Source organism: Camellia sinensis, chromosome 7 (genome assembly GCF_055761805.1).
Source record: "Camellia sinensis isolate YWXY chromosome 7, ASM5576180v1, whole genome shotgun sequence".
In the NCBI taxonomy this organism is placed as follows: domain Eukaryota; kingdom Viridiplantae; phylum Streptophyta; class Magnoliopsida; order Ericales; family Theaceae; genus Camellia; species Camellia sinensis.
In genome coordinates this window covers 134,379,014-134,397,210 of record NC_138967.1, presented here as the reverse complement: position 1 = coordinate 134,397,210, position 18,197 = coordinate 134,379,014, and the positions used below count along the sequence as shown (strand labels likewise).

Below are 18,197 nucleotides of genomic sequence, written 5' to 3'. Positions count from 1 at the left end.
AGACCACTTTTGGCGACCAAACATAATTTTAGTCGCCAATTCTATACTTTTGGCTACTAATAATTTTTTAGTCGTTAAAAAAAAATTCCCATGCTAAAATTACTACTTTTGGCGATTAAACTTCTTTTTAGTTGCCGAATGCCTCACTTTTGGCTACTAAATTATTTTTAGTCACCAAAAACCCTCACTTTTGGCTACTGAAAATTTTTTAGTCGATAAAGGCCTCAGTTTTGGCTACTAAATTTTTTTTAGTCGCCAAAGGCCCTAACTTTTGGCTACCAAAATTTTTTTAGTCGGTAAAAGCCGCACTTTTGGTGACCAAACATCAATTTAATCGCTGAATGCCTCACTTTTGGCTACTAATTTTTTTAGTCGCCAAAGGGCCTAACTTCTGGCTACTAAAATTTTTTTAGTCAGTAAAAGCCATATATCAGCGACCAAACAGATTTTTAGTCGCCAATTACTATACTTTTGGATACTAAATTTTTTAGTCGCCAAAAATCTTTACTTTTGGCTACTAATGCTTTGTTAGTCACCAAAAGCTATATTTTCAGTGACCAAATTTTTTTTAGTCGGGAAATTTAGTCGCCAAATGTGCTTTTTCCTGTAGTGATTTAGATTATAATTGATAGACGTACTATTTTGTATATGTACAGGTTACATTGATAATGGAATGTATATAATGTAGAAATTAATAAAAAATATTCAATTTGTGCATTTAAAAAAAAATTAATAAATAGAGTTTTTGGCGACTAAACATTTAGTAGTCAAAAAATAAATAGGGAACTTGTTAGCTAAATAAAATGAAAGTTTTTGGCGACTAAAAAATTGGTAGCCAAAAAGGAGTAATACGTTTTTAGCGACTAAAAAATTGGTAGCTAAAAAAATGAAAATAATTTTTTTTTGCTTTTTAGCGACTAAATATGTTGTTTTGGGCGACTAAATTTTTATTAAAAAAAAATTAGTCGCCAATTCTTTTGCCAACAATTAGTCAACGACCAAACAGGCGACCAAAAATTTTAATCGGTAAAAATCTTTGGCAACTAAAAAATTGACTTTTGGCAACTAAAAATTTAGTCGCCAAAAGTGTAATTTGTTGTAGTGGTTAATGATTCTGATCACTTACGCCTTTTAACAGACCCCACTTTAGGGTTGTATTAGGTTGTCATTTGTAAGCATTTTTGCCTTGTAAAGGCATATCAAATTGTAATGAAATGGCCTTGCTTTGATAATGTTTGTGTAATGTGAATTTTGCTTGTATAGTTTGTTTGCGTTGTTTGTCACTTATGTTGTCCTAGTTTGGTTTGGCTGACTAGTTTAAGTGTCAAGCCAGTGCTACACACATCAGTTTGTTGTTTCCGTTCATCGGGCATGTGAGTGACACACATGGCCAAGCCCATGGAATATTGTATAACTTTTCCCTTAAAAGCACTTGATTTGGGTGATATACTTCAAATTTTCTTGTAGTGATTGATGCAAAGAAATGGATCACACATTAGCCCAAAATTTTGTACACTATGGTCATGAAATTTGACATCTACTAGCATGCCATAGTTCAGCAAAAGATGGAACAAGTCAAAATGCATATTTGGTACATGAAAATGGGATGAATGGTGTGTGTATTATAGAATTTCTTAATTTTCAATACCATTTTCATTGAGAAATTACACAACTTGAAAATTTCATGCTTTTAGCATTTCCCTTTTTGGTAACCAAAAGTTGTACTTCAAAGGTTCACTTCTATTATTTCAAAATTTCAGTTCATATTTCTCCAGTTTCAGGTCCAAAGTATCAAATTGAACCCATTGAGCTTTCATTGGAAAAAGCTAAATGCACAGAAAAAGTGCACAAAACAAAATATAAGGGTATGAACTTAGACCCATTTACACAATTGCACAAACAATAATGCCAAAGCCCCTGACTTGTATATGGTGGATAAGGGAATGCCATACTTCCCTTTACCAAATAGCCCCCTCAAAAATGCCCAAAAGCATAGCACCACCCACATACTACATATGAACTCCCCTATCCCGGACCCATTTCCATCGCCACCCACCAGTCGGAACCTTAATAATCCAATAGCCAACGCAGTCAAGTTCACCAGCAGAATGGTGGTACCGAGGACGAAACTTGGGGAGTCATCGAATGTGAACCTTCCGGCATTGGCATTGTTGTCATCGACATTAGTTGATTCATCTTTTTGTGTTACTTCAAACACAGTGTCTGATAATCCTAAGAGTTTCAACAGAACACTTAAGACTCCAAATGACCACGCGATCATGGTGTTTAACCTCCAAATTCTCTGGTTATTCCACCATGCGCGGGTTGAAAGGCCAATGCGGAGGTACTCAGAGAGAGTGTAGAGGTTGTAGATGGCAAAAAGGGCAATGGGTATAAATATGACTGGTTCTCCAACCTACATGGACAAATATTAAGCTGTTACAATAACAACAAAAATAGTGTGCATCAATAGATGGATCTAAATCATCTGATCATCGACTAAATATATTCAAGTATATTCAAACATAATATCTAGGATTTGGAATCCAATGCGCATGAGGAAAAATTGGAAAAAAATAAAATAAATTTGGTTGCAATAGGACAACCCTGTTTATACTCACTACAACAAATTAAGATTCTAGAAATACAAATTTAGGAACAAAATTACTTCTTAAAAACAAAATATTCTAGTTGTCAAGAAAGAAAGTGTCATTATTGTATTTTTAACAATGAAATTGAACATCTAGTCATGAATTAGTATCTTTTTGGGACCAAAATGTTATCTTGCATTTATTATAGACATTTTCAAAATTTTGTTGCTAAAAATATTTTATTTGACTTTCTCAGAACGGTCTTTTGGTGACTTTGGCGACAACCTTTGCAACAATCAGAATTTGTCTCACAATATTTATTGCAACTAAATTTTCACTTTTTCGAAGAAAAAAAAAATAGTTACTAAAATTCTTAAATATTGTAGCCACATTTCATTGACAGATACAATTCTTAGGGATTGTTTGAAATGTTCTAAATAAATGCATTTTTTGATTTTTTATGAAATATGGGTTGGGTTTGAAGTAATGTGATAGAGAGATGATATGATTTAAATAAGATGGTATGACTTAAATAACATAATGCCTTTTTGACTTTTTAACTTTTTGAATTATGACAAATAAGCCCTTAATGTGAGTGATGAAAACAAAAGGGAAAAAGCTATCACATGCAAGGACCAATTAGGAGTAGGGGTGTGCATAATACCGCCAAAACCGCTGAAACCGCCAAAACCGCACCGAACCGCACCGCCAAGGCAAATTCGTTATTATTTGCCAATAGAACCGCCGGTTTTTGGTAAGAAAAATGGCAAATTCTAGTGACACTTTTATCAATCCGCCGGTTTCTATTTTTCTTCCAAACCGCACCGACCCGCACCGCTATTAAATCATGTTTTATAAGATTCTAAAAATTTTTTTTTACTTAAGTTTGCTTGTTGTTCTATACCTTAGAATATAGTATTACATTATTGCTCGAGGGGAATTCAAGATGTCAGTAATCCAAAATAAAGTTGGATTCCAATTCACTTTTCAATCTTTTTTTTTTCTGGCCATGTTGCTACACTTGCTGCAGCAGAAGAAAGTTTCGCAAGATGCTTAACATCACGGTATCTCTCGTCTTTTTTTTACTCTTTGATTTAAGTTTTGTAATTTGAATTATATTTTTTATAAACCGCCAATCCGCCCGAACCGCCAAGGCAAATCCACCATTATTTGCCAACCGAACCGCCGGTTTTTGATAAGGAAAATGGCAAATTCTAGTGACACTTTTATCAATCCGCCACCCGCCATACGGTTTCTATTTTTCTCTCAAACCGCACCGACCCGCACCGTGCACACCCCTAATTAGGAGTAGGGGTGTGCAAACACGAATTTGATTGAGGTTAATCTGAGAACCAAACTAACCTAGTTGGATTGACCATTTCAGGACTTATAATCAAACAATACCTCTTCAAAAACTGAACTAACCAAACTCAAAGACGTCGAGTTAGTCCTATTTAAGGGTTTTTGGGTTCATTTGCTCAATTATGCTTTTGAGTCCACATGAAAGTAAAATCAGATGGTGGTGGTTTGTCCTCACCTTGGGCATGAAATGTGAGTCAGTGATGAGACAGTAGGCCGACAGAGCAGCGTAACAAAGCTCAGGAATGGATCGGAGGCCCCATAGTATAATCCACGTGTAAGCCAAGCATTGGCGGAACTGGAGCTTCCCATTGAGGGTAAGAATAAAAGGGTTTTTTGGGGTGAACAAGATTTCAAGGAGCCCAGTAGCCCATCTCTTCTGTTGGATCATAGTTGCAGGTCCACCTGGGGGTGCACACCCAAGAAATGCAGGTGGGTTAGGTGAACAAAAGGTAGATTTCCAGCCCCTCCCATGAATGGTAAGTCCAGTAAGGACATCTTCTGTTGTAGATCCATACATCCAGCCAACCTGGACAATAGTAGCCATTATTATTAGTAACCAAAGCAAAAATGATTCTATTTGATAAATGTGTTGGGATTCAATTTCAAATTTGAACTTGAGAGAATGCTCATCACGAGTTCTGTCTTGATGATCTGAACAGTTCATTTTGTAAAACCTTATGTGTATATCATCTATAAAATAAATTAAGTTTTATTCGATAATTATAGTATTTTCATTTTATTGTGTTCGTTTCCAAAAAAAATAGAAGGTCTATTTAAAAATATATAAATGTCGTCTATTTTTAGGGTGACAAGGTTACGATTATCGAATCATTCTAAAAATTTTCATGAATAATATACACTGAGTGATCAACAAAATAAATGGTACGAATGTTCTAAACATGAGCCATTGTGGGCCTCATAGGCCCTTCAATTCAAGTTTCGTCAAATTCATTTTAAACTTAAGATCAGTCCGACCTTCATGAATCTATGTTTTAAGAGCATGGTACTTTTTGTGTCAAGGTGATATAAGGGATGGAGATTTTCTTAAATTTAGAATATGAACTTGACAGTCATGTTAAGGGCCATAAGACCCATTATTGGTCTTGTTTTTGATAACCTAAGTTGTTTATTTTGTACAGCCTTTTCTGTATATCAATTCTTTAAAAAAATTAAAAAATTAAAAATTGATGGTATATTTTAAAAAATATATTTATCGTTTGTTTTTTTGAAGACAAATGCAATAAAATAAAAAATTTACGATTATCGTATAAAATCTAATTTTTTTTTTTATGAATGATATACATGAAAGTCTCTACAAATTAAACAGTTTAAATTATTAAAATGAGACTTACAGTGAGAGTTATAAACTCTTACATGATAATTCAGTTAACATTTTGACTTGAGAGAATCTCAATCCTATGTAAAATGTGTAGAGAGTTGGGCTGCCTTGTATAGGCCAGCCCAAACTCGGCCCCGAAGGATATTACGTGTATTGAGGGTGAGGAATGCATTTATTTTTGAGACTATGTTGAGTTGTATTTTCGTTTCCTTTGTTTTTATTTTTTATGTTTCAAAAACATATAAAAAAAAAAAATCTTGAAAATACCCATTATTTTCATATTGTTTTTATTTTTGTTTGAAAATAGTTTTTAGAAATTCAAAAGTAACCTTATCTTGTTTCCTAAAAAATGGGTTGTTTTCTAAATTAAAAAAAAAATCTAAATACAAATTTTGGAAAAAAATTTTCAAATTATTTAGTTTTTTTTTTCAAAGAATAATAACCAAAAAAAAAATTTGAAAACAATACCAAAAAACCATTATAATATGGGCTAAGTTGGATTGATCACACCTGGCTCAGGATTGTGGCACTCCTTTTGTGTCATTTCTTTTGTGACAACAAATTGTTAGGAGGATTTAAGATGAATTATCTTGCTAGTTCTTGCTCCATATATTGAGGGAATTGTCACATTTTCTTTGACAGTTTAAATTTTTGAATGAATTGATGGTCGACGATTTAACATGGTGTTAGAATAGACCGATTATAGAAAATATATGCAAATAACATAATTATTTGATAAGTATGACTTATCACATGGTTGTATATCCAATTAATACGGTCCTAACACACATGACCATGTTATTCAAAGTATGTTATTGGAATAGCAAATGACATGTTCCGCTAGGTCGAAAACTACAAAATATTCTCATTTTGTTAGGTAAAAATTTAAGCTTTGGGTGAATATTATGCCTCATACAAGATGAAGGGGTTGATTTGGGTACTCTTTATCTAATGTGAAGTTGATTTTTTAATAATAAAAAAAAGGGTTAATTATATATTATGACTTCTTTAGCTATTAACAAATATCATTTTACTCTCTTCATTTATAAATTTGTATATATTGACCCTCTTATCTATAAAAATTGTACAAATATGCCTATTTTAGAAGAGATTTGGAGGCGATTTGTAGGAGATAAAAAAAAAATTTAACTGTAAGAGTTAAAATTTATGAATTCAAAAATAAAAGGAATAAAATATTTTACCAATAATAAAGTGATCTTACTGTAAAACTTGATGTGATTAGTTCAAAAAAAAAATGTTTGTCTATCTTTAGAAAAATATAAATTACAAACGTGTTTAGTTTGAACAAAATGTTTAAAAAAATTCAAAAATATAAACTAAAAAATATGTTTGTTCAGGTCTAAAATATTTATATTTATTTTTTATTATTTATGATAATGGAATCATACACATTATAATTGAAAAAAAAATTAATTGAAAAAAAAAATAATTGAAAAAAATTGAGTTTACGTTTTTTTCTTAAATTTGTAAACTGAAACAACCATTTATAAATTAAAAAAATTATCAAACAAGTTTTTATGATAATTTTTAAAATTTTTATAAATATAAACTAAAAATTAAAAATGAAATGATTACCAACAGACCAGGGCCGGCCCTGCTCTAAGGCAGGTAAGGCTTGTGCCTTAGGCCCCATATTTTGGCCCAAAAATAGGGCCCCAAATTTAAAAAACAGCAATGATTCATCCCACTAAAAACACAACTCCAAGTAGGGCTGAGCAAGGAATCCGTGAAATTCGTAATCCGATCCAGTCCAGTCCAATCCGATAGGTTTGGATTGGTTTTTTGAATCCGTGGTTCGGTTCCGGATTGAAAAATTAAAAATCCGTAGTACACGGATTGGTTCCGGATTGAATCCCACGGTTCCGGATTGGAACCGATCCGTACCGTATACAAATAGTATATATTTTTATTATACATCCTCCCCCATAGTATCTTCTCTTATTATATATAAAATCTAAACTCAAACCTAAAACCGTATAATATCTTCTTTTATTACTTTTGTTTGTTAGTTTTTAGTTTTAATTTGTAATGGTCTAAATACTTATGGTGAAACCAGTTTTCTTATGGTTGTTTAAATTCTAGCACAGTATGTCACTATTATAGAAATAGATGTTGCTATTGTGGAACTAATATAGCGCTATGTTTATATTTTTATAAAATTAAAGTGTTATATATATTTTTTTGTTATTTAATTATGTGAATCCGTGGTCCTAAACCGATCCAATCCGTATTTAAATGGATTGGTTCGGATTGGTTCAATGATTTAAACGGATTGGATTGGTTCCAATTTTTCAGGAACCGTAGATAACGGATTGGTCCTGGTTTTACCCCAATCCGGTCCAATCCGAACCATGCTCACCCCTAACTCCAAGACCAAAACATCACATCATTAATGGCAGGACCCACTGCCACCTAATTAGTGGGAGCACTAATTAGTGCTCCCAAGCATTTTTCTTTAAAAAATTGTTATAGGTTCAACCTTTTTTTTTTTTTTTTGGTTTTAAGATCAATTTAAAGGGCCCCAAATGTTTTATTGGGCCCATGTATAATTTAGCCCATATTTATTTATAAATGTGTTTGGCCCATATTTATTAAAATGAAAATATATAAATAAATAAATAAAAAACAATAAGGCCCCTAAATTTGGTAAAACATATAAACATATATAACATAGGGTCCCTAAATTTGGCCCAAAAATAGGGCCCCTAAATTTGGTAAAACATATAAACATATATAACATAGGGTCCCTAAATTTGGCCCAAAAATAGGGCCCCTAAATTTGGAGGCTCAATGTTTTTTTTTTTTTGGTTTTAGGATCAATTTAAAGGTCCCCAACATATTTTTTTAGATCTATGTATGATTTACTCCATATTTATTTATAAGTGTAGTTTGGTCCATATTTATTAAAATGAAAATATATATTAAAAAAAAGTGTTTGGGCTCAAGAAAAATAATACATACAATATATGGGCCCTATTTTTTTTTTTTTTTTACCTTCTTTATCTATTAGATTTTAGTGAAATAAATAATTTTGCTCAAATTTTTTTACCTAGGTCTTTATCAATTTTAATTGAATAATTTTTTCCTAATTTTTTTGTTCTAATTTTGTTTTATTAAATTGTTTTATTTATAATTTTAATAATTATATGTGTAAGTAAATTTTTTTATGGTTACAAACAAATAAAAAAATTATAACTTACCGTTTTATTCATGAATTTTTTATCAATATAAAAGGGCTCCCATTCCTGAAATTAACCTTAGGTCCGAGCACCTCAGGGCCGCCCTGCAACAGACTCTGGGCGATTGTTTGATGCTGCATGTATTTTGTTGTTTTGCTTTAATATTTTTCAAAGTTTCCAAATAAATTGTCATTCAACAAGTTATGACAAAATATTCACCGAAAATCATTTTTAACTAGTGTCGTGGCCAGTTGGACACTTCCAAAATTAAGGTCATATTTGGTTGGCTTTGATATAAACTATGTTAAAGGGACCCACTCAGACAAAATAATCTTGAATAGGACCATTGCAATCATATAGGAGATTCTCTCTCATATTTAATGATTATAAAATAAAAATAAAAAATTAACATCATTTTAAATTAAAAAAAGAGTCATTATATTTATTAAGGTGATTTTTTATAACCGTTCGATGATATAATACAGAACATAACAATGCATCTTATCTACCTTTTATATATGACTCAAATTAGATTTAGAAAAATGCTTGGGAGCACTAATTAGTGTTCCCACTAATTAGGTGACAGTGGGTCCCGCCATTAATGATGTGATGTTTTGGTCTTGGAGTTGTTTTTTTTTTTTTTTTTACTTTTTTAATACATTAGTGCTATTAGTGGTGATATTTTTAGTGGGATGAATCATTGTTGTTAGATTTAATAGAGTTCTTTTAAAAAATGGGTTGATTATTTAGTTTTTTAGTTTTTTTTTTATTATTTTAATTTGGGATTAAGAAGCCTGATTTGAGAAGGACTTTAGGTTTTTTTGACTTTTTTGTAAAAGAAAGAATGTAATGATTATAGATTAGATGTAATATTTTTTGTTATTAAACTAAAAAGTCTATTTTATTTTTTGTGACTAAAATAGTTAAAAAAAAATCTTAACTTTTGCTTTCCAAACGAAACCTAAATATATGTTTAACTTGTACATATTTCTATTTAGGCAAACTCAGGCTCGTTTGGCAAGTATCCTTTTTAACTAAAAAGTTATTAAAAAAATCAAAAAGTCAACAACCCATGTCAAAAAGTTTAATATTCTATTTTATCTCTACTTTTTACACATATTTTCGTAAAAAGTTAAAAAATCATAACAAACATACAAATTTTTTTTACATCACATTTTAATCAAAAAATCAAAAAATTATTAAAAAAATATGTTCACAAACGAAACCTTAATGATATATGTAAACTTATAACTTGTGACATTTTTATTTTGAATACTGTTTTCTCTCCACTCCACTAATTGAACCATCTAGTTCAATCAGTGAGATTCTTCACGCGCCCCACATCAATGATGTATTTTGTTTTTCTTTTTAAGAATTTATTGTGTAGTTTATTTATTAAAAAAAAAAACTAAATATATATTATTTTAAATAAATATGATATAATTATATAACTACGATTATCAAATCAATATAATTTTTTCCTAATTGATTTGCACACTAAAATCTACCAGCTAAATTGAATTGTCCAGTCCATGATTTCTTGTACTTTGTATTTATGGAAAAAAAAGATGAAATGATAGAACTAACCTCTCTACCCCAGCTGCTACCATACTCGTAGTCACAACCAGCGACTTGGTAGGCTGTCTCAGTGCAACTTGAAATATTATTAGGACCAATACTACTTGTTTTCATGCCTGACAATATCTTAGCAGCTGATTTGGTGAATTCCATTGATCTTCCAAAAGTCTTGAGCAAAGCCTCATTGCTTAATTTTCCTAATAATAAGAAATCAAATTTATTTGCGAAGTAGGCACATAAAAAAGAAGAAAAATAGTAGAATGTGTTGTAATTTATTATAAATAACAAAAAGTTAGGAGACTTACTAGTAACTTCATTGTCATCAGGAGATAAACCATAGATTACTTTACGCCTATGAAAACATCCAGTTCCTCCATAGAAGGGTCCTTGAATCCCTACTAATCCATGTCCCAAATACTGTTTTTAACAAAATGTGAATTGTTAGTAGTCATTCAGTACGAGTTCTAGCTATTATTGTTAATTAGGGCCTATTTGGTATATCTTCATTTTTTGCTTTATTTTTTTTTTAAAAAAAATACGAAAAAAGCTTGTTTGACAAACTATTTTTGAATTATTATTTTCTTTTTCTAAATTCAACCGATGTTTAAGAAAAACAACGAGAAAAATTGTTTTCCAGAATAACTTTTGCACAAAAAATATATAAAAAAATACTTAGGTGTTTTCAAGATTTTATATTGCTTTTATTTTTTCAAAACTAAAAACAAAAAACAATACCGAGCAAGATTGTACAAATTTAACCAATTGCAACTAGCCGAATTGGCTAGAAACATACACCTCACTAGAAGATCAAAACCTAAAGTTTTTTTGACATGATAGTCTCTTTTACAACAAATAACAATTTTAGGAATCAAACTTTTTTCTTCTTAAAAGTAAAAGTCATTAAAAAGTCATTCCCAAAAGTTTATTTTTTTAAAAATAGACTTTTAGCAACAATTTTTTGAAAATGTCACTAATAAAAACACTTTTAGGGGCAAAATAATTTTGTCCAAAAAAAGGATATTTTTTAATTTTAGTTCCAAAAGAATAGTAATTCATCATTAATATTCATATTCGTCGCTAAAAATACAATAAGAACACTTTTACAATAAAAAGCATTTTATCTCTAAGTAATATACTTAAAAAAGGAAAAAATAATAAATTATGCATGTATAAGGCGCAAAAATTGTATTCACAATTGACTTACTTCGTACAAAACCACCATTTGATTGCCAAAAGGATCATAAAAGTTTATTTTAAAAAGTCATTCCCAAAAGTTTATTTATGCTATGTTTGGTTGGGGGATTTGGAGAGAAATTCGGAACGGGAAAGGGAAAAGGTGTGTGAAACTAGGTGAAATGTAGGTATATTTTATTCACATTTCACCTAACTTTTCCCTTTCCCTTTCCAAATCCCTCCTCAAATCCCCCAACCAAACACAGCGTTAAACAAAAAAAAAAAAGACTTTTAGCAACAATTTTTTGAAAATGTCACTAATAAAAGCACTTTTAGGACAAAAAATAATTTAGTCCAAAAAAATGATATTTTTTGAGACAAAAAATTTTAGTTCCAGAAGAATAGTAATTCATTATTAAATATTCATATTCGTCTCTAAAAATCTAATAATAACATTTTTGACAATAAAAAATATTCTAAGTAATATACTTAAAAAAGGAAAAAATAATAAATTATGCATGTATAAGATTAAAAAATTGTATTCACAATTGACTTACTTCGTACAAAACCACCAATTGATTGCCAAAAGGATCGTCCTTTAATCCATCATAGAAGATTTGAGGAGATTGAACAAATGCACAGTCCCTTTCATTGGTAACTCCCAACAGTAAACTCATTGCATGAACCACTATTTGAGGATTATTAACGTACATATCACAGTCCAAGTTCAGCATGAATGGTGCATTTGTTATCATTCCTGATACTCTTGTCTGTTCATATCATTGTACAATTATTTGCAAAAATAACAATATATATAGGGAGAGGGATATGTTTAAGAAGAAATAATTGATTGACCAATTTGATAAAAATAATTACAAATATATGGAGGGCAACTCTTTTTGTATGTAAAAGTTGCACCCCACAATGATTCTCACATTTGGTAAATATTTGCCCTGAACTGAAAATATTTATAAAAGCAGTAAATATTGGTTGAATTTTAAATCAGGGTAAGACTTAAAAAATAATTACAAATTAATAGTAAAATTTATCAATATTAATAATTAAAATTATAAAAATTTCATATATTTGTAATAATTTTTTCAAATTACCATTGAGGGGTAATTTCCCAGTAAAATTTGTACTCTAAAAGGATTCTCACCTTTTGGTTAATATTTTTCTAATCTCATACTGATTGGTCGTTTTGCCAGGGATGAAAGATGCTTTGGTTCATGGGCAAATTGTTAGGTGTCTGTGTATAAATTATTGATCATAAAAATTATAATTTAATCATATTTATGTTTAAGAAAAATAAGGATGTTATATTCATATAATTTTCTCTCTCCAAACTTCTGGGCAAGTTCTATATCAGTTATTATGTGTTGGTGAATGAGCCAAATTTTAAAATTGTACTTGCAAGTACAATTTTAAAATTATCATGTCATTCAAGGGGACTGGGAGATGAAATTGTATGAATAAATTATTTTTATAAGAAAAAAAGAATGGATTGATCATTCAAGTGAGTGGGCATGCAAGTTCCCATTAGCTTATTTGGTTTCCAAATTTGGATTCACTTTTAAAAAAAAAAAAATTAAGTTTTTGTTTTTTGTATTTTTTTTTGTTTTTATTAATTTTTTTAATATTTTAAGTAATTTTTTTAATTTTTAGATATATTTAAATAAATACACTAAAAAATATAATATTTATAAAAAAAATCTTTACAAAATTCACTAGAAACCAAAAATATAAAAATTTTGAACATTTTTTGTATTCTTATATATTTATTGATTTTTTAAAATATTTTTTTACAAATATTTTAATTTTTAGATATATTTAAGTAAAGTGCATTAAAAAAATAAAAGAATTACTTAAAATTTTAAAAATATTCACTAAAAATAAAAAAATAAAAAATTCAATTTTTTAAAAATTAAATTCAAAAAATTAAAGCAAACACACTGCATAATTTTTAGAACACTGTTGTCGCGAGAAACTTCTTATACCAGAGTATTCATAGCGCCAGCCTTGAAATGATGTGGTTGCTTTGGACGCTTCTCTCTGGATATGTAGATAACATGGGGCACTCCATTCGATACTCCTTCCTTGTTCTCCCATATAACCTTGAAATTAATACTATACATTTAGAATTTTTATTTAAAATTTTACATCAAAATATTAAAGATACTATACATTTAGAATTTTTATTTAAAATTTTACATCAAAATATTAAAGAAAAATTATATTGGTGTTTCTTATATTATTTTAGTTTCTATACTTTTAATTGGTTAAATTTTGACCTTTAATTTTAATTTTTTCGTTAATTTGGTACAATTGATAATGTCATTAGTGTTTTTGACAGAAAATGATCATTGAATTGGCTGAAGTCAACTCACTAAATTGTGTAAATTATATTTGTGCTCTTAAAAATATAAGGCATGTCACTTAAGTGTATATTTTCCATATAAAAATATTAACAGTTGCAATTAATTCAACCAAATTGAAATAAAAGCATAAATTCAAGATCAACATCGAATCAATTGAAATTACATGGATCAAAGTACGTGAATTACTGTCATAATTTGTCCAAATATTCATGTGTAATTCAAATTTATTTTATGATAAATTATATCATTGGTCCCCCTAGTTTGAATAAAATTTCACTTTGACCCTTGTAATTTCATTTTGAATAATTTAGTCTTTACACTTTCAATTTTGTTGCAATATAATCTCTCTGTTATGCGTTGTTAAGATTTTGAAAAAAAAAAATCACGTGCAAAACTAAATGAACCAAAATCGAATTTAAAACAAATTGTAAGGATCACCAATGTAATAAATATATTTTACTAGCATCCTTATAGTTTAGTTTGAATTTCACTTTGATTACTCTAATTTTACATATAGATTTTTTCCATTTCAAATTCTAACAGTAAGTGACGAAAAAATCATATCGTAACAAACTTAAAAGTATAAGAATCAAATTATCTAAATTAAAGCTATAAAAACTAAAGTGATATTTCAGTTAAACTATAGGACTAATTATATGTAATTTACCTTTCATTTATAATGTACTAATATTGGAGTGATGAAATACCTTGATTATAGTGGGGTGGTTGTTGCGTTGTATATTTGAGAAATCAGCAAAGTCGCCCGTGAGTTCACAAGGCTGGGACCTTCTGGAAGCATCTTCAATTTTTTGGCTAAGCTTTTCATATTCACCCTGCAAACATATATATGAAGACAAACATTGTTTTGTACATTTTTGTTAGTCATGAATCATCTGCAACAACTTTTATCTCTATCAATAAACAAATTTGATTCACAAAAAAAGTAAGGAAAATAAATCAACCATGGGTGTTTTATTTTTATTTTTTTTATTTCGAGAGATTATATCGAATGATTCCAAAAAATTATTTAAAAATTATTTATGTTTAAGAAGTTGCCAACCTATGAGATTAGAAATACATCCGGACTTAAAAAAATTATTTTAAAAATTATTTATACTTCAGAAGTTGCCAACCTATGAGATTAGGAATACATCCAGACTTAGGCCTTGACGACTAAAGTTAACCCCTTTCGGTCCATAGCTTTTAGTATGAAAATTTTGTATAATTTTTTATTTGAATATCATTACTCAATACGATTGTCACATTGCTACACAAAAATCTACCACAAATTGCAATAAATACCCCTAGTCCAAAATTATATAATATAGTTGAGTTAGAATGAGCACCAAAATTGCACAAAAATTACTATTTGACCGTTACAACTGCACAATTATTCAACAAAAATATGTAGTTTGAAGAACTTTTATTTATCTTGTAAGGGTAAAATAATAAATTTCGCCATTCAAAATCATCAATTTATGTAAATGTTGCAATTAAAAGAAACAATTGAATTACCTTCATCCTTTTCCATTCTTGTTGGAACTCTAGTGAAACATCTTGAGGTGATGTAGATTCAACAGAGAAGAATCGAAAGGGAGCTCTGATTTGAACGTTGTACTTCTTACAAAATGGAACCCAAATCTTTGCAAATTTGGAAGCTTCTACAAGAGAGTAGAAGGTGAGAGGTGAAGCCCCATCATCAGATACATAGCAAGCCAACTTATCAGCTGGATAATCAACAGCTAACAGAGATAGTACAGTGTTCACTGTGAGGATAGGGGGTTCCAGGACAGGATCTGCCGTTGTAACAAACATGTCCACAGGAGGGAGCTCAAGCTTCCTATTAACCAAAAAGGAAACTGAAAAATGTCACATACTTTTTTTTCTTTTCTTTTTTTTTTTTAAAAAAATGTGCATAAATTTGAACATATATAATGTAGATTTAAACTTCTTGTTATGTAGAACACACTTGAAAATGAATTTGATAAACACATTTTCCGTTTTGCAATTTTTTTTTTTTTGAGAAGAACCTTCTTTCCAGTTGTCTAGGAGACATGTTTATTCAATTCGGGCGGCCCACTAATAATCATATTTCCATGATTCCAGTCATTAGTTTCAGTCATTAGTTTTTTTAGGAATTTCTTCTTGTTTTGTGTGTGTGCGCGTGTGTGTGTGTAGAGTATTTATGAAAAAAAATAATTAATTAATCTTGTGATGAACATATATTTCATCATATTTGTAATTAAACAAAAATAAATTTTAAAATAAATTAGTATTTTTTAAAAAAATATAAATTTTAAATTACATCATTACAATTATTAAATTAAATTGATCTTTCTAAGAATGACTTGCAAAAAAAATTCACCAAAGTACGAGTCAGGCTCAGGAAACTGGATAGAAACTTATTTTTATTTTATTTATTTTTTTGGTGATTTTTATTTTTTATTTTTTAAAATATATGTATATGTTTATGTACTGAAAAATATGAGATATAAGTTTATGTTTTAGATCAATTTTATAAATCTAATAATGAGTAAGTGAAAAAATTAATTAATATTTAAAAAAAAATATGAGAGAGAATAGACCGTAACATCATTAGGTTAGAAAAATAAATTTAGGCTCTGTTTGGAACGATTTCCAAACGAGTTTTCTACTCCCACATTTGAATATGATGTTTGGATAGATATGTGGAATTAATTTTTTACAACTCTGCCGAAAACTCAGTTTGAGAGCGCAATTTTCAATTTTTTTTTTTTTTTTAAATTTGGCCTAACCAATCGTCCTGCCGTCCCACCGATCGTCCGGCCTGTTGATCGGAACAGTGCAATTTTTTTTTTTTGCAATTGATATGTTAATTTTTATATATTCGAAAAAAATATTTTCCGAATTTTTTAAAAAATTTTATGTGCTTTAATAGAATTTTGAGTTGTATGTTTGGTTATAAGTTATAAATTTTTGTATCAAATATCAAATGTCACATTAAAAATTCCCTATTCAATTCAAAACTCTTTCACCAAACAAATTTTTCACACTCAAACATAATTCAAAAATTCACAAATTCAAAATATAATTCGCACTCTCAAATCAGAGTTAGAAAGCTCTACCAAATGCAACCTTATTTTTTTTTTTTTTTTGGCGTAACTAGCATCATTAGTATGTAATAGAGATGGTGAAGAACTAGAAATAACAGGAACAGTATAAGAGAGAGATATTGGCTATGTTTGGTTTCATTTTTCTACAAACAGTTTTCAGAAAATTATACTTTTTTATTTTTCGTGTTTTTTTGTTTTTACTGAATTTTTTTAATATTTTATACAAATTTTTTACTTTTTAAACACACTTAACATAAATACACCTAAAAAGTAAAAAAATTGTAAAAAAAATCTTTTAAAAATTCACTAAGTACCAAAAATATAAAAAAAATACAAGAATTCAATACATTTTTTTTGTATTTTTATGTATTTCTTAATTTTTTAAAATATTTTTTCACATTTTTTTTTTTACTTTTTAGATACATCTAAGTAAGGTGCATCTAAAAAAGTAAAAAAAAATGTTTAAAATTATAAAAATATTCACTAAAAACAAAAAAATAAGAAATTTAAAAAATTCAATTTTTAAAAAACTTAATCTAAAAAACTCAAACCAAACACACTGATTAGTTACCGTTGCAAGAGACGTTTTGGGTAAGTCATGTATTCAACTTGGTTCCATTTGGTGCTAATAATGAGACCCCAAGTGAAAGTAAACCATGACTCGCACAATAGAGCCAAAACCCAAGTGAACCCATGATCTTTGAGGGAGAGAAGACGATAGAGTAGGAGAGAGAAGATAAGGCAGAGGATGATGAGCTCAATAGCTCTGGGTATATTGTTTCTACGACTGATTCGATCATAGAGAGGTGCAGAAAGGGCAGGGTTGGCCATTGCGAGTAATAAGTGGATATGTGTTCGAGCTTCGATGGTTGTTGTTTAAGGCTATTTATAGAACGGGAAATTGTTTGAGATTTTAAAATGGGTAAATTATAAATACTGAAATTTATTCAAAATATAAATTATTTTTTGTGGTTTAAAAAATTATAAATATTTTATTGTCAGAATTTTTTATTTAACAAAATTAATTAAAAAATTAAATTTCTAACTGTTTACTTATACAATAATAAAATTATCTGAATTATTAATTGAAATAAAATTTTAGCATTATTAAAACCTTTAACTTAATGATTTATTAATAAAATGACTTATTTATTATAAAATTACCTTAGAAGGCATAATATAATTTTTAAAACTACATGGGGTAATTTATAATTTAAGAAAATTTTAAGGAGTGTGTTTGTAATTTACCTTTTTAAAAAAATATTCATAATTTTACTCATAATAATAATAGAATGTGTGTTAAATCCAACTCCCATATTTTAATTTGTGAATATAAGATCTCGTTTGTGAATTAATTATTTTAATTAATTTTTTAAATTTTTAAAAAAATATTTTTTTTAAAAAAATAATGTGATAATTTATAATAATTTTTTAATTAAAATCTTAAATTTCTAACGAGATAACGTTACTCTTGTAGATAGACC

The 18,197-nt window shown here is 28.8% G+C and overlaps 1 protein-coding gene across 3 annotated transcripts; it reads right to left on the bottom strand.

Moving 5' to 3' along the window:
- Positions 1 to 1,719: 1,719 nt before the first annotated feature.
- LOC114274216 (cellulose synthase-like protein H1) lies at positions 1,720 to 17,616 on the bottom strand. Of its 3 annotated transcripts, none has more exons than XM_082879414.1 (9): positions 17,285 to 17,616; positions 15,137 to 15,461; positions 14,329 to 14,454; positions 13,241 to 13,357; positions 11,801 to 12,013; positions 10,376 to 10,487; positions 10,080 to 10,267; positions 4,129 to 4,479; positions 1,720 to 2,416 (listed from the first exon to the last, which is right to left on the bottom strand). In XM_082879414.1, exons 1-9 carry the CDS (start codon positions 17,542 to 17,544, stop codon positions 1,874 to 1,876), a joined length of 2,235 nt encoding a protein of 744 aa, XP_082735540.1. In that variant the 5' UTR covers positions 17,545 to 17,616; the 3' UTR covers positions 1,720 to 1,873. The 3 variants fall into 3 exon arrangements, with proteins under 3 accessions (XP_082735540.1, XP_082735543.1, XP_082735541.1); XM_082879417.1 differs by having other exon boundaries at positions 1,720 to 2,436; positions 17,285 to 17,577; XM_082879415.1 differs by lacking the exon at positions 13,241 to 13,357 and having other exon boundaries at positions 17,285 to 17,576.
- Between the last annotated feature and the right edge of the window lie 581 nt (positions 17,617 to 18,197).